A 22,276-nucleotide genomic window follows, 5' to 3' on the forward strand; every position below is an offset into this window, starting at 1 on the left:
GAGTTCAAGCCTTGATCCAGATTTACACACAGACACAGACACAGACACACAGACATACACACAGACATACACACAGACATACACACAGACAGACAGACAGACAGACAGACAGACACACACACACACACACACACACACACACACACACAAAATGCACTTCATAAGATCCATAGTAAAAACCATGTTGGTTTACTATATAAACCCTCTATGACATAAATTTTTAATCTCTGTAGACAATGTTTTTTCATTTGGTAGAATTATTGATGGAAAATTATCATTTCCATTTATCCTTCCTTTATTTTGTAGGATTTTGCACCTGTGTTAAGTAGAATTTATTTTAATTATATAGAAACTTTAATAAAAGTCAGCACATTTTCACATTCACTGGTACTTTCAATTTCAGTTTCGTAAGTAATTATTTTCTTGAATTCACTTGTGTAAATTGGAATGATAAAGGGACCAGTGTCGTCTTCATTGGAGGCCATTAGCAAATGGAAGGGAACTTGATTATCATCAGAAACAATAAAGCAATACTTCGGATGATCTCTTTCCCATCTAGTCCCTACCCCGGTTTTGGCTTTAAGAGCTATCTACATAATAGAAACTAGACTTAAGAGTATTTATATTTTCTAGTTTTATCATAATATTGATTCACTTTTGTGCCAATTTTGTTTTTATATATATGGGGGGGGGGTGTAAGTGTGTAAAGCTAGTCCTAGGGCTTGAACTCAGGGCCTTGACACTGTTCGTAGCTCAAGGCTAGCACTGAACGACTTGAGCCACAGCTCAATTCTGGGTTTTTTTCTTTTTCTTTTTTTTTTTTAAATAGCCTAGTGGAGATAAGAGTCTCACAGACTTTTCCTGCCATGATCTTCAGATGTCAGCCTCCTAAGTAGCTAGGATTATAGACATGAGCCATGGCACCTGGCTACATAACAAATTTTGATAGTATTTTGCCTTCAATTCTAAAAATTTACTTGAATTTGAAGATTTTATCGTTCTCTTAACTATATCTAACATATTTAACTTGGCAATAGAAAGATCAAAGCGTAGATTTTTGCTTTATTCTTTGTAAATATTTGTGTATATGTGTTTGTTTAGGCAGAAGATGATGAAACACCTGTGGATTTAAACAAGTACCTGTATCAAATAGAAAAACCTTACAAAGAAGTCATGACAAGGTATATAACACGTAGCATTACTTGCAGATTTTTAAACTTTATTTCAGAATATATTTACTTGCATTTGAATAATCATTTTTATACATGGTATCCTTCAGTCACAATAACTGTTCTTTGTTTCAGACACCCTGTTGAAGAATTGTTAGATTCTTATCATAACCAAGTGGAACTAGCTCTTCAAACAGAAGTAAGCCTTAATTCACATTTTAGCATAATGACCTGAAGATTCATGTTTCTGTTTTTTTTTAAGTACTAGTTTGGGCATTTTTTTTTTTTTTTTTTTTGGGTCCAGTCATGGGGCCTGAACTCTGGGCCTGGGCGCTGTCCCTCAGCTCTTCAGCTCAAGGCTAGCTCTCTACCGCTTGAGCCACAGTGCTACTTCTGGCTTTTTTCTTTTTTCTTATGTGGTGCTGAGGAATCGAACCCAGGGCCTGATGCATGCAAGGCAAGCGCTCTACCACTGAGCCACCTTCCCAGCCCCTGGGCATTGCATTTTTTAGGACTTTTAAAACTGTATTTTTTTTTGTCTGTATGTGATGTCTTACTTTCTGACCAAGTTACTAATGAACAAAATTCTCATTAATGTTAATGTTAACTCACAGAAATACTTTCAGTTTAAATTAAAAAACATTTATTGAATGCTTAGTGTATGCTAGATAGAGAAGTTAAGAAAGTGAATGACTGCTTGTCAGAACTGAAAATCTAGTAGTGGAGAATTTAATACAGCAAAATTTCAATACAGCATTATAACTGTAATACAGAGGTATGCACTGAGAGATCAAGAAAGTATATACCTTGTCCAGTTTATTTATGAAAGCCCTTTAGATATAATATTACCTTGGCCAATTCTTTTTTTTTTTATTGGTTGTGGAGCTCAAACCCAGGACCTGAACTTTTTTTTTTTTTGGATCCGGTCGTGGGGCCTGAACTCTGGGCCTGTGAAACTTATCTGCAGTTAACCATCAGAAAACCAAAAGTCATGCTTGTGGTAGAATGCTAGCCTTTTGTGAAAAGCTCAGAGATAGAGCCTAGGCCCTGAGTTCAAGTCCTACAACTGACAAAAACAAAAAAGAGTCTCATGAACTTTCTTGCTGGTATTGACTTCCAACCGTGATCCTCAGATCTCAGCCTCCAGAGTAGCTAGGATTATAGACGTGAGCCACTGGTGCCTAGTTGATGAATGGTATTTTTATGGCGATAAGACTAGATGAGATTATCATGAAAATCATTGCAGTTGGAAAAGAAAAATATTAACTCATTTTAAAATAAAAGTGTTGACATAATCTTGTATCAACTACAACACTCTGTATTCTCCTTGGGTTTTGATGCTTCCATTTCCTATATCCCCATTCTCCTGTGAACCCATTTCAATCAGGCTTTCATTGTTAGAATTTCCATGAATTATGCTTGAAGGATTTCTGAATCCCTTATTAAGTTCTTACTATTTATTTTTTCTTAAGCCTTCAGTAGTTATGTTTACAGGTGTGGGGTTGTTTTTAACTTTTTTTATTTTACATATTTATATGATATATTTTGTAATGATCAAATCAGGGTAATTGGCTTATCTATTTCTTAAACATTATGCTTTCTTTGTGAGAGAACATTCAAAATCCTCATGGCTATTTTGAAGTATTAGATTATTAACTATATTTACCCTATCGTACATTAAAGTGGCATTTAATGGCAGTTAAACTTTTGCTATTAAGATATGAAGACAGACACAAATAATACCATGAGCAAATTACTATGGTTGTGGTCAATAAAGCTTTATTTACTAAAAAGAATAAAACCATCTAGGAAACAGCTTCAGGTCTTGAGAACTGTGAGATAATTGAATGTTTAAGAAAATGAGGTGATTTTATTTCAACTAGGTGAAAGGAATATTTAGTTTATGGTAGCCAAGCCTCAAGAATGGAAACATTTAAATTTTTAAGGGATGCTATATACTGAGTTTCAGCCTTTTTCACAGTACTTGGCATAAAAGTTTGAAATAAATGTTTTATGAATTAGTTAATTATATATGAATGTTTTAAGTTGATCATGGTGATGCATGCCAGTAGTTCCAGTTGCTTAGGAAGGTAAGGCAGGAGGATTCCCTGGCAATAGTCTGTTTAGTGTAGTGAAATTCTGATAGTTAACCATAGATGTATTATGTAAATGCTTTTTTTAAAAAATAACTTAAAGGCCGGTACCGGTAGCTCACGCTGCCTATAATCCTAGCTACTCAGGAGACTGAGATCTTAGGATCATGGTTCAAAGCCAGCCTGGGCAGGGAACTCCGTGAGACTCTTTACCTCCAGTAAACCACTAGATAACTGGAAGTGGCACTATGGCTCAAGCTGTAGAGCACTTGCCTTGAGCCGAAGAACGCATGGACAGCGCCAAAGCCCAGAGTTCAAGCCCTACAACCACCCCCCCTCCAAAAAAAAACCCCTTCAAAATTTGTAATTGATGTATAATAATTGTACATATTTATAGAATGTACTACGGCATTTCAATCTATGTAAAAATGTTGTAATGATTAGAACTGGGCAGTTGGTAATAGCTACCAGTGTTTCTTTGTATAGGGAACATTCAGAATCTTCTTGCTATTTGAGATACACAGTTGTTATGTTAACTATAGCTATTCTATTGTGCTATATAGAATTGTAGAAGTTGGGGGTGTCAGTGGCTCATGCCTGTAATCCTAACTGTGGTTCAAAGTGTTAGACCTCTAGCCTTGAACAAAAAGAGCTCAATGACAGTGCACAGGCCCCTATAGTTCAAGCCATATGACCAACTACAACAACAAAAGCTGTAGAAATGGCTGGGTGCCTGTGGCTCACGCCTGTAATCTTAGCTACTCAGGAGGCTGAAATCTGAGGATTATGGCTCAAAGCCAGCCCGGACAGGAAAGTCCATAAGACTCTTATCTCCAATTATCCAATATAACCACTAGAAAACCGAAGTGGTTCTGTGGTTCAAGCAGTAGAGCGCTCGCCTTGAGCTGAAGAGCTGAGAGATAGCGCTCAAGCCCAGAGTTCAAGCACCGTGACTGAAAAAAAAACAAAACCTATAGAAATTATATCCCTTACAAGAGTGGAAAAGATTTCACCAGGTAAATAATTTTGCGCTATATTTGTACTTGTATACTTTTGGATCAAGGTGAAATCATCTGTAATAGAATGTTACAGAAGAATTGTCCTCAAGCAAAGTTTTTAATGAGATAAGACATCTAAATTGATGGTTATATAGAAAGTAACTTATTCTCAGTATTATATGACCAGTCTCTTAAGAACTTTTTTTTTTTTTTCAAGTTCTGGCTTTTTCTGAGCAGTTTATTGGAAGTAAGAGTCTCATAGATTTTCCTGCCTGGGCTGGCATGGAATTGCAATCCTTAGATCTTGGCCTCCTAAGTAGGATTACAGGCATGAGCCGCTGGTGCCTGACTAAGAACTTAGCTTTTGATACCATATTTTTATAGGAAGGAGAAAGAGTTGTTTTCATTATGGAATTTTTCTTGAGAGATAATTAAAAAGGTAAATCTTGCTAGCTCATACCTATCAGGAGGCTGAGTTGTGAGGTTTGTGGTTTGAAGCCAGCCTGGGCAGGAATCCTAGTCCTTGAGACTCTTATCCCCAAGTAACCACCAAAAAGCTCGACTTGGAGCTGTGACTTAACTAGTAGAGGCCAGCCTTTAGCAAAAAAGCTTCAAGAACACTGTCCAAGCCCTAAATTCAAGCCTTAGTACTGGCACTCATGGACGCACACACACAAAATCTAGTTTTTAGAAAAATGATTTTGTCTTCTTTTTGTTACTGAATTGTTGCTTTTGCTTCTGATTAAAATATGATATTAATAGCATTTGCATATGAATAGTTGTCAAAGTGAAAATTAACCAAGCCTTAGTTTAATTTCTTTTAGTAAATCATAGAACTGCAAGCCACTGGTGGGGGGAGATGGGAGGGCAGGGATGGGAAGGGGAAACAGGAGGAGGCAACAATGCTTGATAAGAAATGTATTCATTACCTTGCTCATGTAACTGTAACCCCTCTGTACGGTATTTTCACAATAACAAATTTATTAATATAAAATAATTTATCCAGTACTGTTTTATTTTATTTTTAAAAGAACCAGCACCGAGCCATAGATCAAGTAATTAAAGCTGTAAGAAAGATCTGTAGTGCTTTAGATGGCATAGAGACTCCTGCCATTACAGAATCAGTAAAGAAGCTAAAGCGAGCAGTTAACCTTCCACGGAGTAAAAGTGCTAATGTAAGTATTTTTATGTAAGTATTTTAATGTAAGTATTTTTAAGTGGACACAACTTGCTTAAACTGGAAGATTTTTTTGCTTTCTGGTAAACAAAATAATACCGTTTTAACTTTGACTGTTACTTTTGAGTCGATTCAGTGACTTCCTTCAGTAGGTGAGGGATTTCTTGAAAGAGTTCTTTGAGAGCTAATATCAAATGGGTGGGAGCTAAACTATGAAACCGTTAAGTGTAAAAGCAGGACCTCTAGCATATCTAAATTGGTTGGAGGTATAAGGTAGTACTGAATTTAGAGACCCTATAAGGTAATAGCCAGCTACCATATCTTCTTAATGGAAATGTCCATTGTATGTTCTGTCATATGTTTGTTGTATGTTTGACTTTAATAAAATCTCTGTCTCAAGTAAGAATGCCAGTGACTCACACCTGTAATCCTAGCTACTCAGGAGGCTAAGATCTGAGGATTGCAGTTCAAAGCCAGCCCAGAAAGTCTATGAGACTCTAATTAACTACCGAAAAGCTGGAGGTGGCTATGGCTTAAGTTAATAGAGTGTTAGCCTTGAGCAAAACACCTCAGGGACAGTGCCCAGGCCCTCAGTTCAAGCCCCAGGACCAACACACACACACACGCACGCATGCGCGTGCGCTTTGCATCATGTTATTTCCATGGCAGGGGGTTTAGATAAATTGTGTTCATAGATATGTTTATTATCTCTGATTGGATGAAAAAAAGATGAGTCTCACAAGTCACTTTAATTTTAAAGGAAGGAAAAAATGTGTAGATAGTATATTCTTCAGTTTCTGTATGGTATCTTGGTCCACTCATTTCTCAGAGAGATCCATTCATATGGTATGTAGAAATTGGGAGTTGGATCCTCTTTCTTTCTTTCTTTCTTTTTTGGGGGGGGGGGGGGATCCAGTCGTGGGGCCTGAACTCTGGGCCTGGGCACTGTCCTTCAGCTCTTCAGCTCAAGGCTAGCGCTCTACCACTTGAGCTACAGTGCCACTTCCGGCTTTTTTCTTTTTGCATATGTGGTGCTGAGGAATCAAACCCAGGGCTTCATGCATGCAAGGCAAGCACTCTACCACTGAGCCACCTTCCCAGCCCCCCTCTTTCTTTCTTATATGCCTTTTTTTATAAATTAAAAATATATGAGATTAGTTGGAAGTTGTCAACAAACATAGGTCCTCATGTTGTCTGAGATATATTCATTCATTTTCTCATTTATTGGGTAAAGGAGTAGGTGGGAGTGGAGCTCAACTTTAATAATAATTATGTTTTATCAGTTCTTGTTAGCTTGTGCCTGTAAGCCTAGCTACTCAGGAGGCTGAGATCTGAGAATCATAGTTCTAAGCCAAGCCTGGGCAGGAAATTGTGAGACTTTTACCTCCCATTAACTACCAAAAAAGCTGGAAGTGGAGCTGTGACTCAAGCAACTGGTAGGGCACTAGCCTTGAGCAGAAAAAGCTCTGGACAGCATTCAGGCCCTGCAGTTAAGCTCTGGGACCATCACTAAATAAATAAATAAATAAATAGTTTGTTTTCTTGAATTACTATTTAAGTAGAATTCTAGATTAATTTCTTTATGTTCTTATGATACGAGAAAAAAGTTTTATATTTACTTCTTAATTTCTAATTAAAACTTAATTAAATTTAATGAATTAAGTTTTAATAATTCAATTATTAAAATTAATAGCTTGATTCATTTAACAAGTCATGTTTTACGTTTATGACATTTTGTAGTGATTTCCAGTTCCTTGATTTTCTTGAATTTATACATCATCTGTTTACTAGTTTGGTGTTTTTCCTTTCTTTTGCACGTTTTACTTACTGTTTATTAACTTTCAGACACTTAAGAAAAGTATCCCCTGAGAATTGAAAGTTTTCCCTGACAAGAGTTTCTTTGACATAGAATTTAATTACATATATCAAAGATAAAGGTAAACATTTTATATTATATAATGGGCAATTTCTGACTAATTGATATATATATGTGTGTATGTATATATGCAGGTGACACCACTATCTGGAGGAGGAGATACTAGCAAAAACTCAAATAAGGGTATGTCTTTAGATTTTTAAAAATTTTAGTAATAATTATTGCTTTACCAGAGAATTACATTAACATTTTCTTTCAATCTAGGCTCATTGAGTCAGGAAAATCCTATTCAGTTATGCATGGACCAATTAACTGCAGCAATTTATGATCTTCTCAGACTTCATGCAAATTCTAGTAAGAATCCAGAAGACTGTTCCTCAAGTAGCAGGAGCATCAAGGAAGCTTGGACTACAACAGAACAGCTGCAGTTTACTATTTTTGCTGCACATGGAATTTCAAATAACTGGGTATCAAAGTAAGTGTTTAAAAGAAAATAGACACAGCTTTATCTAACAGTTACTCATAATTTCACCAAATGGCAGTAATCACTATTATTTGAGTCTTTGAATGGATAATAACAAAGATAACTAGACACTTTTTGGGTTTTTATAAAAATTAATAGATGTGCTTGAAGCCATTAAAGCATTACAGTTAAAAGTATCACTTGTACCTACAAAATAAGCAGAAAAACACAGCAGAAATCTTACAGAACAATTGTTACCAAGATTGCTCATTTTTCTGCTTTTCCTTTAGAACTAGATTACTTAGAATCAATAGATAAGACTACATTTCACAACTTTTCTGTTCCTCTCTTTCATTTACAGCTTACTCATTGTTAATCTCTGAATTCTCTTAGAGCACCTATTTTGTTTGTTTGCTTTGTTGTTGGTGTGTGTGTGTATGTGTATGTATGTATGTATGTATGTATGTATGTAAGTAATGAAGCTTGAAGTCCAGATCTCTGGCTCTTGTTTGGCAATTTTTGTTTTTTGTTTTGGAAGTTGTGAGGCTTGAACTCAGGGCCTGGGTGTGCTATCCCTGAGCTCTTCTGTTCAAGGCTAGTACTCTACCACTTTGAGCCACAGCTCCACTTGTGGTTTTTGAGTAGTTAATTGGAGATAAGTCTCACGTGGACTTTTCTATCCTGATGGGCTTCAAACAGTGATTCTCAGATCTCAGCCTCCTAGGTAGCTAGGCTTACAGGTGTGAGCCACCAGTACCTGGCTTTGTATGGCTTTTTTTGCTCACAGCTGAGAGCTTTATTTCTTGAGCCATGCCTCCAATCCCATCTTTTTGCCAGTTAGTTGGAGGTAAGTGTTCCTAGATTCATCTGCTTGGGTTGTTATTTGCATGTTGATCCTCAGATTTTAGCATCCTGAGTAGCTGGGATTATAGGTGTGAGCCACCAGTGTCCATCTAAGAACATATATGTATATTTTTATTGATTTGCTATTACTTTTTGTTGTTGCTTTTTAATTTTTTTTTGGCGGGGGTGGGGTGGGGAGGAGGTGGTGCTGATGATTAAAACTAAGGCCTTGTGTGTTCTAGGCAAATGATATCCCATTGACTTACATTATAGCTCCAGTATTTTTTGTTTTGTTTTTTGGTCCAGTTGTGGGGCCTGAACTCTGGGCCTGGCCGCTGTCCCTCAGCTTTTCAGCTCAAAGCTAGCGCTCTACCACTTGAGCCACAGCACCACTTCTGGCTTTTTTCTTTTTGCTTATGTGGTGCTGAGGAATCGAACCCAGGGCCTGATGCATGCAAGGCAAGCGCTCTACCACTGAGCCACCTTCCCAGCCCAGCTCCAGTATTTTTTATGCAAGGTCTTATTATAGCTAAGGCTGGTCATGAACTTACTTTGTAACTCAGGTTGGCCTTAGACTCATGATTCTTCTTCATCAGTCTGCCAGGATCTAAGATTAGGCAGGCACCCTGCCTAGCTTCTATTGAATGGCTTTCCTTTTTTTTTTTTTTTTTTATTGTTTTTAAAGGGCTTTTCCTTTTTTATTGTTTTTCCATCAATGCCTTTAAGACATAGCAAATATTATATTTCAGTCTTTGGAATGACTAATATAAACCGAAAAGTCTGACAAGAATATTGTACTGAAATTATTTATCATCATTTGATGCTATAAAATGAAGTTCAGTGAAAAGATACCAAACAAATTTCATTTACATTGAGCTTTGTATTTATATTAAAATAAAAATGTGACTTGAAAGTGGGTAATCATTTAATACATATTTACTGAGCCCTCTTTGTGAGCAGAATTGTTATTATTGGGAATTCAGCAGTAACTAAGGTAACAGTATGTTCCTGGAACTTAAATTTAAATTGTCCCTTCTGGTGTCTGGTTTGTTTATTTTGGGGAGGGGATCCTTCGGCTTAAACTCAGGGCCTGGGCTGTGTCCCTGAGCTTCTTTTGCTCAAGGCTAGCCCTCTACCACTTGAGCCACAGCTCCACTTTTGACTTTTTTGGTAGTTTAGTGGAGATATAGAGTCTCACAGATTTTCTTGCCCAGGTTGGCTTGAAACCAAGATCCTCAGATCTCAGCCTCCTGAGTAGCTAGGATTGCAAGTGTGAGCTACTGGCACCAGCTCATTTCATTTTTTGAGACATGGTCTCATCATATTATGCCTGTTCTCAAACTTCAGAGCTTAAGTGATCCTCCTGCTTCTGCTTTATGAGTTCTGGGATTATAGGTGTGTATCACCATGGCACACAGAATTTTATAGCTTTGTTTGTTGTATGTGTATGGTTTCTTATGCTAGGGATCTAATCTAAGATCTCACATATGTGAAACATTCTACCACTGATCTACATACCCAGCTCTTATGACTGTTGTCTGAGATACTATTTTACTACTACCCTATATACATATGCACACACACATACATATACATAGACACACAAATAAATGTAGGGACACAATAATGAGAAAAATACCCATTAGAAGATAGTACTAAAAAATGGATAATTCAGATGGAAAGAAAATTAAAATAAATATGAACTTAATTGACACAAGGAAGTTTTTAAGAAATATGATCATCTAGTTAGCTGGGCTATTTTATGAGCCAATGAGTTTGAGTTTGAAATATTTTTAGACTCATAAATATATGATATAATGAATAGAGTAACTATCCTATAAATCTGTAAGTTAAAATACAAGTAGAACCCAAGACTCTTGCCTTTCTCCATCAATCCCAGCTCTACTTCCAGCAATTTAGCTAAGTCAGTACTGTCTAATGAGAGAACACAGCAGCATCTGTCCCTGTGGATGTAAATGTCCCAATACACTAGCATGATTAGCCCTATTGAGTCAGGCACAATTGATAGGCCTAACTGATTCTAGTTAAAATAGCTGAGCTAAGGAAAACAGCACCTGTAAAAAAAATATTAAATACTGCTTTGTACTCTTTTCTTTTTAGAATTTACATGCAACAAATAAATATATTTTTCATTGTCACTCAATTGAAAGTTGAAGGTAGTAAATAACCAAATACAACATTGAAATTGTCCAGCTGGTGTCATCATAGCACCCTTGAGAATGGCAGTTAGGGACCTGTATTCCTCTCTCTCCTCCATTTGCTATACCATTTTTCTATTTTCATAGAATCTACAGTGGTTAATTTTTTTAATTTAAAAAGTAGTGAAAAATTTAAAAAGCAGTGGATTTTTTTTTAATTCAAAGGAATAGTGATCAGGGCATTTTGTATATGAGCCATTTGTGGGGAAAACTTTTGATATATTTTTATTAGTTAGCTAATTTGTGTTATCAAGATAGAAACAAAACTACTGTTTTTTTTCCCTCAGTTATGAAAAATACTACTTGATATGTTCCCTGTCTCACAATGGAAAGGATCTTTTTAAACCCATTCAATCAAAGAAGGTTGGCACTTATAAGAATTTCTTCTATCTTATTAAATGGGATGAACTGTAAGTGAAATTTTTGGCTTTTAAATTATTCCAGTATGCCTTATTCTTTTTTTCAATGTGTATATCTTCACTTTAATTTTTATTGCCATTTCAATTAAATTTCATTTAATTTTTGCTGATATCTTAAGGCATCTTCTAGATATAGTTCTATAGAAAACATTGAAATTCTTAGCCGGGCGCTGGTGGCTCACGCCTGTAATCCTGTCTACTCAGGATGCTGAGATCTGAGGATCGCGGTTCAAAGCCAGCCCGGGCAGGAGAGACCGTGAGACTCCTATCTCCAGTAAACCACCAGAAAACCGGAAGTGGCACTGTAGCTCTAGTGGTAGAGCGCTCTCCTTGAGCTGAAGAGCTGAGGGACAGTACCCAGGCCCAGAGTTCAAGCCCCACGACCGACAAAAAAAACAAAAACAAAAACAAAAGAAAACATTGAAATTCTTACTTTAAAAAAAATCTGAAATACATCAGGCATGATAGCTCAGACCTGTAATCCTAACTAGTTAGAAGGTGGAAATTGAGAGAATCTCTGTTTTTGGCCAGCCCAGGCAAAAAGTTCATGCGACTCTTTCATAACCAATTAAAAACTGGATATGGGGGCACACACTTGTCACCTCAGCTCCACAGAATGTGTAAATAGAACCTTAGTCCACTCTGGCAGGGACAGAAACTCCAGACCTATTTTTAAAATAACAAGAGGCAAGCCTGGCACCGATGGCTCAACACCTGTAATCCTAGGTACTCAGGAGGCTGAGATCTAGGATTGCTGTTCAAAGCCAGCCAGGGCAGGAAAAGTCCGTGAGACTCTTATCTCCAATTAACCACCAGAAAACGAAGTGGTGCTGTGGCTCAAGTAGAGCACTTGCCTTGAGCTGAAGTATTGAGGGACAGTGCCCAGGCCCAGAGTTCAAGCCCCATGGCCAACAAGAAATAAAAAATAACAAGAGGCAAGAAGCCTGCAGATAAGACTCAAGTAGAAGAACACTGCCTAGCAAGCCCTTGTTCCTGAATTCAACCTCAGTATTCCCCTCCATTCTCCAAAAAAGAAAAGGTACTAAATAGTGACTTAATTCTACATATTATTAAATTGCACTCACATGCTGATTATTCTTCCTAATTAAAAGAAGTTAAAAGTAAATTTACAAGGAAGTTTAAAATGCAAATTTACAAGTGACTCTTGACAGTTACTCCTTTAGAAAGCAGTATATATATGTGTGTGTGTAGCAATACATTTGTAGCAGTATTCTATAATGCTATATAGGAATCCAACTTAATAGATACCAAACTAAAAATCTGTACAATATGCTATTTTTATAGAGTTAGTATTTTTAAATACTGTTTTAAACTAAGGATACTCTATTATTTAGGTAAATAAGCAGCTGCACAACTTTTTACTATTGTTTCTTATTAAGTGGTTTCCTGTTTTTATTATTTGTTGGATTATAAAAATAGTATGTATCCATCAAAGTAATCAAAATAATAAAAAATAATACAAATACATATAGCATAAACACTGTCTCTTCTTTTTTTTTTTTTTTTTGTGGGTCCAGTCGTGGGGCCTGAACTCTGGGCCTGGGCGCTGTCCCTCAGCTCTTCAGCTCAAGGCTAGCGCTCTACCACTTGAACCACAGCACCACTTCCAGCTGTTTTTCTTTTTGCTTATGTGGTGCTGGGGAATCGAACCCAGGGCCTGATGCATGCAAGGCAAGCGCTCTACCACTGAGCCACCTTCCCAGCCCCCTGTCACTTTATTTTAAACACATGATCTCTCGAGTGACCACTGTGTGCTTTCAGGCTTAGGGGAAAAAGTACATCAGTAAGCACATGTGTCTATTTTATGTGTGTATGTAAATTCTCAATACCAAAACAGAATCATTCATAAACATTCATCTAGTTTGTCTTTTTTTTTTGGGTCTGGTCGTGGGGCCTGAACTCTGGGCCTGGGCACTGTCCCTCAGCTCTTCAGCTCAAGGCTAGCACTCTACCACTTGAGCCACAGCGCCACTTCCGGCTTTTTTCTTTTTGCTTATGTGGTGCTGAGGAATCGAACCCAGGGCCTCGAGCATGCAAGGCAAGCGCTCTACCACTGAGCCAACTTCCCAGCCCTCTAGTTTGTCTCAAACACAATAAAAATGACTAATTTTGCCTGGATATTGACACAGCAAATCTTAAGTAAATAAATCAGTAAATTTTTGTAGAAAGAAATGTTACAGTTTGAAATTCCAGGGGCTGGGAAGGTTGCTCAGTGGTAGAGCGCTTGCCTTGCATGCATGAGGCCCTGGGTTCGATTCCTCAACACCACATAAGCAAAAAGAAAAAAGCCGGAAGTGGCACTGTGGCTCAAGTGGTAAAGCACTAGCCTTGAGCTGAAGAGCTGAGGGACCGTGCCTAGGCCCAGAGTTCAGGCCCCAAGACCGGACTAAAAAAAAAAAAAAAAGAAATAAAAAAAAAAAAAAAAGAAATTCCATGCTGATAATGAAATTGTTTAAGATTTTTAACAGTACAGGTTAACCAAATTTACTCATTAACTATAGATTACTTGAGTTAAAGATTATTTGGTAAGTCAAATGAAATATTTAAAACTGTCAATCTCATTAAAAAATTAATTTCACACTCAAACATCTAATCTGTTTTTTCTGTTGATACATTTTCCCCATAGAATCATTTTTCCCATCCAGATATCACAATTGCCATTAGAATCACTTCTTCATCTTACTCTTTTTGGAATTTTAAATCAGAGCAGTGGAAGTTCACCTGATTCTAATAAGCAGAGAAAGGGGCCGGAAGCTTTGGGCAGAGTTTCTTTACCTCTTTTTGACTTTAAACGGTAAGTAATGATGAATTGTGATTGGGGTGTACTCTGGCACATCTGCACATCAGAATTATCTGGAGGACAGAACTAAAAATAAACATCAGCCTTTTAGTTGTAATATAAAGGAAATAAGCTCAAAGATAGAGAGCAGAGGAAACCAATTATTCTGTTATAGTATTTCTATAATGTCTGGGTTTGCAGAACATTATTTGCCACTCACTATTCGAGGAGAAAAGCAGTAACTAATGATTGTTTCTGTAAAGTACTATATTGTTGACATAATAATATGCTCTTATCAGTTTCCTTGATATTAATATAAGAACTCTTCCTCTTTTCATTCTTTTTCTACCCTTCTCATTTTAGAGAGAATACAGTTATATATTACTGTCTTCATTAATTCTCTTTATTGGACAAATTAGAAATTGTTATAGGCCCCTTGGCTTTAATCTTCAAAGATATCCCCTCTATGTGCAGAAACCTATTTCAGGATTCTGTTTTCCTACCCTTAAGTACAAATGATACTATTAAAGCTCAGAAGATTTAAACATGGTGGCATGAACCTGAAAAAACAGTACTTGGTAAGCTAAGACAAGGAAGTTTGCAATTTGGAGACCAACCTAGGCAGATAGCTATTGGGATATTAATGTTTTTTTTTTTTTTGCCAGTCTTGGACTGTACCACTTGAGACACAGTGCCACTTCCATTTTTGTTGTTGTTGGTGGTGTTTATGTGGTGCTGAGGAATTGAACCCAGGATTTTGTGCATGCTAGGCAAGCAATCTACTACTAAACCACATTCCCAGCCCTTAGTAATGTCATCTTAAAGGAATAACAGAGAGGAGAAACAAAATACAGAGGCTAAAGGCTTTACTTGTTCTTCATAATAGAAGTGAGATTTGAGCTGGTTGATATGACTCCTGGGTGAGGCTTCTTGAATATTATCCTATATTGACATTCCCAAATCTGCTAGATACCATGATACTTTCTGGTTTCTCTAGAATATTTGGAGACATTGTGTTTCATAGGATAGTTTGAGAAGTGATGGGATAATGAATCTTTTTAGTATAAAAATAATTTAATCTGGGCATTGTGATGACCTCCTGTATATCCCAGGAGTCATGAGGCTATTCTGGGCTACATACTGAGACCCTGTTTTAAAAAACAAACAGGGCTGGGAAGGTGGCTCAAGTGGTAGAGCGCTAGCCTTGAGCTGAAGAGCTGAGGGACAGCGCCCAGGCCCAGAGTTCAGGCCCCACAACCGGACCCCCCAAAAAAAATAAAATAAAAAACAAACAAAAAGCAGTATAATATTAAGAACAAAATAATCCTATGAATCTAATCCTACTTCCCATTTCTTAAGTGGCAAGCACACCATTTGGTTTTCCAGTAATCATTACTTGAAGTTGTATCTTCACAAATTTTGTTCTGTTTCTCACTTAAATTGCAATAACTGGTATATATTTTCTTGCTTTTTTTTACACTTTCCTCATACTTGAGGCAGGAAAGGAAACTTTTTGAAAGTTTGAAATTTTACTTGGCACCTGTTATAATTCTGAACCATCAAAGGCTAGAGGAAAGTACAAGATAGTAGGTGAAAGGATTACTCTTAATGATATCTTCCTAAATATAATTCATTAGTTTGCTAAAATAGAATATACTGGTATCATTGGCCCCATGAAAGAGATTTGTTTTCACCTTTTTTAGTAAGTTTGTGTGAGAGAGTAACTGTGAGAAAATTAATTTTAATTTTTGTAAATACCCTAGTTTTGAAAAACATCCTTTTGGGGGTGCTGGGGGATTTTGCTTAATTATAGAACCACTTCTTTTTTTTTTTAAACCGTTTCTGTTGTCTGATAATAAATTTTTTGTTGTTGTTGGTTTTTGTTTTTTAATGGTACTGGGGTTTGAACTCAGGGCCCTGAATTTGCTGGGCAGGTGGTTTACTATTCAGGTCTCCCCCTGGAATCCCTTGCTTTTTGTTATTTTTCTAGTATGGTTTGGCATTTTTACCCAGGGTGAAAAGTTTGATTTCCCCCTCCCTAAATTGAAGGGATTACAAACATGAGCCACCATGCCCACCTATAAATGACTTTTTTTTTTTTTTTCCTGAGTGGTTTATTGAAGATAAGAGTCTCAAGGGACTGGGAATGTGGCTTAGTGGTAGAGTGCTTGCCTAACATGCATGAAGCCCTGGGTTTAATTCCTCAGTACCACATAAACAGAAAAGCCAGAAGTGGTTCTGTGGCTCAAGTGGTAAAGTGTTAGCCTTAAGCAAAAGAAGCTCAAGGACAGTGCCCAGGTGAATTCAAACCCTAGAACTGGCAAAAAAAAAAAAAAGCCTCAAGGACTTTCCTGCCTGGGCTGGCAGTGAACCACATCCTCAGATATTAAGACTAATGAGTAGCTAGCCTTACATATGTTATGTGAGCCACCAGTGCCTGGCTGCATATAAATGATTTTTCAAATGAATAACATCCTTTCATAATTCAAGAAATAATAAAGTGAAAGATTGTTGACTTCTATTAGATTTTTCAGTAGTTCACATTAGCACTACCATTAAATAATGAATAAAGTAGGGTACAAATGGCTCATTACTGTAATCCTTAGGAGACTGAGATATGAGGATCCTGGTTTGCAGCTTACCTAGGCAGGAAAGTGAGACTCTTATCTCCAGTTAACCACCAGAAAGCCTGAAGTGGAGCTGTGGCTCAAGTGATAAGCACCAGCCTTGAGCAAAACTCAGGAACACCATCCAGGCCCCAAGTTCAAGCCTCAGTACCAACACAAACAAATAAAAAGAATAAAATAAGTGAGTGAATGAATGGTGTTAAGTTCAATTCTGTAAAATAATATAGTCACCTAAGGTCCTGTTAGATTTTTTTTTCATGTTAGGTCTTGACACTTGATAAATATATTAAAAGGGAAAATTTTATATGCAAAAATATAAACAAAGTGTTTAATGATCTGGTTCAGATAACTCTTTGTAATCAGATAACACCAGTAAACCTGGTCTTCCAGTTCTCTTTAAAATATTTCTGTTTAGCTGGACCCCAGTGGCTCATACCTGTAATCCTAACTACTCAGGAGGCTGAGATCTGAGAATCATGGTTCAAAGCCAGCCTGGGCAGGAAAGTCCATGAGATTCTTATCTCCAATTAACCACCAGAAAACAGAAGTGGCGCTGTGGCTCAAGTGGTAGAGTGCTAGCCTTGAGCTGAAGAGCTGAGGGACAGCTCCCAGGTCAGTCAAGCCCCATGACTGACCAAAAAAAAGAAAGAAAGAAAAAAGAAAATACAAGAGTTTTTGTTGAACAACACTGGAGAGGTTGGAGGCATGACTTAGTTTTTAAGTTCTTGCCTAGCATGTATTAGGCTCTCAGTTCCATCCTCAGCCCTGCAAATGAGAATTAAAAATCAAAACAAAAAAACTAAACCCCCTGAATATACCAGAAATATGTAATCGGCAAAATTCAGGCTATTGTAAATTCTACATACAGAAAGCCTGAATTTTGAACAAATACCAAGGGGTAGAAAAAGAAAAGAAAGTCAGGTACCAGTGGCTCACACCTGTAATCCTAGCTACTCAAGAGGCTGAGATCTGAGGATCATGGTTCAAAGCCAGCCCAGGCAGGAAAGTCCATGAGACTCTTATCTCCAATTAACTACCAGAAAACCAGAAGTGGTTCTGTTGCTCAAGGAGTAGAGTGCTCACCTTGAGCTGAAGAGCGCAGGGACGGTGCCCAAGCCCAGAATTCAAGCCCCATTACCAGGAAAAGAGAGAGAGAGAGAGGAGAGATATCAGATAGGGAAATGCTTTAGACTTTGAGAGTTACATATGTGATGTTACAAGTCTAAAAGCTAACACAGGTAATACACATGAGGCTTTGAGTCAAAACATCCCCTACTGCTCTTCTTCCCCAAAGGTATCAACTAGGTGCAAGTGTTGGATTTTGCTTGGATTGTTTCTAGCAACCCCATTGTTTTTGTTTTTGTTTGTTTTGTTTTTTAAAAAGCTAAGACTCTCAAGGACATTTGAATACTGACAAAATATTTCATGGTATCAACTAGTAGTTATTTTAGGGGTGACTGGTATTATATTTACTTTAAAAGGAAATCGTTTTTTGTTTAGAAATCTGTAACCAAATTTTTAGGTGAAATAACACTATACAATGGATTTGAACTCAGGCTTTGTGTTTGATAGGCAGGAATCCCCAACCCTTCCCTCATTTTTTTTTTCTTAAGTAGGATCTTGCTTTTTTTTTTTTTTCCCTCTTAGTCGTGGGGCTTGAACTCTGGGTCAGGGTGCTGTCCCTCAGCTCTTCAGCTCAAAGTGAGCACTCAACCACTTGAGCCACAGCACCACTTCTGGTTTCTGGTGGTGTTTATTGAAGGTAAGAGTCTCACGGACTTTGCTGCCCAGTCTGGCTTTGAACTGTGATTCTCAGATCTCAGCCTAATGAATAGCTAGGATTGCAGGTGAGAGCCATCAGCCCCTGGTGGATCTTGCATTTTTGTTTGAGCTGGCTGACTGGCTGGCTGGCTTGGACTGCAGTCTTCCTGTTTATATATCCTCATAGGTGGAATGATAGAGACATGCCATTATACCCAGCTTTATTGATTGAAATGGGGTTCTCGATAAGTTTTTGCCCCAGCTGGCCTCAACTACTGTCTTCCTTATTTTTGCCTCCTAAGTATCTGGGATTCTGGAGGAGTCACAGCACCTGACCCCCTTGCCTGGTTTTTGAGATATATAATATAGCATAATATTCATTTATGTATTCATAGCTACTATTACAACAGCAAACTTGAATCTTAGCAACAGAGATGGTGCAGCTCATAAAGCCCATCCCTTAGCTAGTTAATTAATTAATAGTTTGCTAAAAAAGACACAGATTTTTCTCATCTCAAATGAAAAAAATGTGATTTGCCCTGAAATTGCAGTGTTTTTTTTTTTTTTTTTGGTCGGCCGTGGGGCTTGAACTCTGGGCCTGGGCGCTGTCCCTCAGCTCTTCAGCTCAAGGCGAGCTCTCTACCACTTGAGCTACAGCACCACTTCTGGTTTTCTGGTGGTTTATTGGAGATAGGAGTCTCACGGTCTTTCTTGCCTGGGCTGGCTTTGAACCGCGATCCTCAGATCTCAGCCTCCTGAGTAGCTAGGATTACAGGCGTGAGCCACCAGCGCCCGGCAAAATTGCAGTTTTTTTTGTGTGATCTTATTCTAATTGTAGACATTAGGAAGCAGTTCTTTAATCCATACCACCACCCTGAGAGCCCTGTCTAGAGAATCTTGAATGACTATCCTCTATACCTTCTTGTTTATAGAAGTTGTTTGAGGACAGGTGATTCCTTTTCTTGGCCTAGAGATTATTCTTTTCAAGGTACATTTTTCATTCTCACCTTTCTTTCCTATACTAAACTTCAGTATTTCAAATGTTTACCTAAAATGTTAGTAACATATAGAGAGTGAATCCATATATATATATATATATATATATAAATATAATTTTTATTTTTTGCCAGTCTTGGGACTTAAACTCAGGGCCTGGGCACTGTCCCTAAGCTTTTTTGGTTCAAGGCTAGCACTCTACCACTTGAGCCACAGTAGCACTTCCAGGTTTTGTTTGTTTGTTTTTTTGTTTATGTAGTACTGAGGAATCGAACCCAGGGCTTCATGCATGCTAGGCAAGTACTCTACCACTAAGCCACATTCCCAGCCCCTCCTGATATATTCTTAAAGAAAGATGAGAGGTGATACTTTCTGTTCACATTAACAATTGACATGTGTTTAAAGTTTTGGATTTTTAAATGAAAATCATTATTTCTCTATTCATGAAGGTTTTTAACATGTGGAACTAAACTTCTATACCTTTGGACTTCATCACATGTAAATTCTATTCCTGGAACAATTCCCAAAAAAGGATATGTCATGGAAAGAATAGTGCTACAGGTAAAGGTTCTTGACATGTGGAAAGGTTTAAATTTAAATTTCTTTATAAAAAGTGTCTGTGTATAATATGATCTGGGTTGTTACTGAGGGAATCTAATCAATCTTTTATCTATCTTCAACTTAAATGTCATAAAACCTTTTATAAAATCTTTTCCAGTTTCTGAGAAAGAGAAAAATATGTCTTAAACTAATTACAAGAAATAAGCCAGCTGGGCGCCTGTGGCTCATGCCTGTAATCCTAGCTACCTAGGAGTCTGAGATCTGAGGATTGCGGTTCAAAGCCACCCTGGGCAGGAAAGTCTGTGAAACTCTTACCTCCAAAAAACCAACAGAAAACCAGAAGTGGCCCTGTAGCTCAAGTGGTAGAGCGCTAGCCTTGAGCTGAAGAGCTGAGGGACAGCATTCAGCCCAGAGTTCAAGCCCCATGACTGACAAAAAAAAAAAGTAGCCAAAAGGTGGCTCAGTGGTAGAGTGCTTGCCTTGCATACATGAGGCCCTGGATTCGATTCCTTATTACCACATAAGCAGAAAAGGCCAGAAGTGGCCCTGTGGCTCAAGTGGTAGAGTGCTAGCCTTGAGCTGAAGAGCTAAGGGACAGTGCCCAGGCCCAGAGTTCAGACCCCACAACCAACAAAAAAAAAAAAGAAAGAAAAGAAGCTGGATTGGGTACCGGTGTCTCATGCCTGTAATCCTAGCTACTCAGGAGGTTGAGATTTTTTTTTTTGTCGGTCGTGGGGCTTGAACTCTGGGCCTGGGCGCTGTCCTTCAGCTCTTCAGCTCAAGGCAAGCACTCTACCACTTGAGCTACAGCATCACTTCCGGTTTTCTTGGTGGTTTATTGGAGATAGGAGTCTCACAGTCTTTCCTGCCTGGGCTGGCTTTGAACCATGATCCTCAGATCTCAGCCTCCTGAGTAGCTAGGATTACAGGCGTGAGCCACCAGCGCCCGGCTTCTGAGATTTTTTTTTTTTATAATGTTTTTTTATTGTGAAAATATGTACAGAGAGGTTACAATCACATGAGCAAGGTAATGAGTACATTTGTTATCAAGCATTGTTGCCTCCTCCTTTGTTTTTCCCCTACCATCCCAGGAGGTTGAGATTTGAGGATAGAGGCAAGAAAGTCTGTGAGACTCCTATCTCCAGTACACCACTCAGAAAACCGGAAGTGTCACTGTGGCTCAAGTGGTAGACCACTAGCCTTGAGCTGAAGAGCTGAAGGACAGTGCCCTGGCCCAGAGTTCAAGCCCCACAACAGACCAAAAGAAAAAAGAAAAAAAAAAAGAAAAGAAATAAGCCTGGTGCCCGTGGCTCACGCCTGTAATCCTCGCTACTCAGGAGGCTGAGATCTGAGGATAACGGTTCAAAGCCAGCCGGGGCAGGAAAGTCAGTGAGATTCTTATCTCCAGTTAACCACCAGAAAACCAGAAGTGGCACTGTGGCTTAAATGTGCTAGCCTTGAGCTGAAGAGCTTAGAGACAGCACCCAGACCCAGAGTTCAAGCCCCATGACCAACCAAAAAAAAAAAACCCAAAACTTAAAACAAGAAATATGTTATATATATGTACACTATATACTGCTATTGAGAATTACCAGATATTAACAATCATTTTCAACAAAAAGACAATAACTACTAATTTGATACTCAGTTAATCTATCCTGATTGCTAAAAAATGCTAGTTCTTCATAAAGCTAATTTGGCAGTTTCATGGACTTATAAACTCACCAACTTTTGTTAAAACTTTAAGGTTGATTTTCCTTCTCCTACATTTGATATTATTTATACAAATCCTCAAGTTGACAGAAGTGTTACACAGCAACAAGACTTAGAGACACTGGAACATGATATAAAAGAGAAACTTCTTGATATTCTTCACAGAGATTCATCACTTGGGTATGCTTTGCTTATTCTATTTTGCTTGGGAATTTCCTACGATGTAAAACTCAAATTAAGGGTTATATTAAACGCTGTCATTTAGTTCATAATTTACAAGTGATTTAGTACATGATTTGCATGCCTCAGAGTGCCATGTGATTTATGATATTTATTGTAAAATTGTATCAAATGACTATATGGGAATTAGAGGTATAGTTCAGTGGTAAGCATTTGCCTAGTATATGCAGAATCCTGGTTTCAGTCCCCAGTACCATCAAGAAAAACTATATGACTACATAAAAGTTGGAAACATAGCTGAGCGTTGGTGGTTCACTCCTGTAATCCTAGCTACTCAGGATGCTGAGATCTGAAGATTGCAAATTTGAAGTCAGCTTGGGC

The 22,276-nt window shown here is 37.8% G+C and overlaps 1 protein-coding gene across 2 annotated transcripts in view; it reads left to right on the top strand.

The window, feature by feature from the left end:
- The window catches only part of Pik3c2a (phosphatidylinositol-4-phosphate 3-kinase catalytic subunit type 2 alpha), a 105,843-nt gene that overhangs the window by 53,657 nt on the left and 29,910 nt on the right, over window positions 1-22,276 (top strand). For both annotated transcript variants that reach the window (XM_042691321.1, XM_042691319.1), the window contains exons 7-15: window positions 1,102-1,181; window positions 1,305-1,368; window positions 5,292-5,435; window positions 7,448-7,496; window positions 7,578-7,788; window positions 11,126-11,248; window positions 13,905-14,072; window positions 19,891-20,002; window positions 21,750-21,895. In XM_042691321.1, the coding sequence (XP_042547255.1) occupies window positions 1,102-1,181; window positions 1,305-1,368; window positions 5,292-5,435; window positions 7,448-7,496; window positions 7,578-7,788; window positions 11,126-11,248; window positions 13,905-14,072; window positions 19,891-20,002; window positions 21,750-21,895 (1,097 nt within the window). The remainder of the gene's footprint in view (window positions 1-1,101; window positions 1,182-1,304; window positions 1,369-5,291; window positions 5,436-7,447; window positions 7,497-7,577; window positions 7,789-11,125; window positions 11,249-13,904; window positions 14,073-19,890; window positions 20,003-21,749; window positions 21,896-22,276) is intronic.

The sequence above is a fragment of the Dipodomys spectabilis genome, unplaced genomic scaffold (genome assembly GCF_019054845.1).
Source record: "Dipodomys spectabilis isolate Male_0828 unplaced genomic scaffold, ASM1905484v1 ptg000145l, whole genome shotgun sequence".
Lineage (NCBI taxonomy): Eukaryota > Metazoa > Chordata > Mammalia > Rodentia > Heteromyidae > Dipodomys > Dipodomys spectabilis.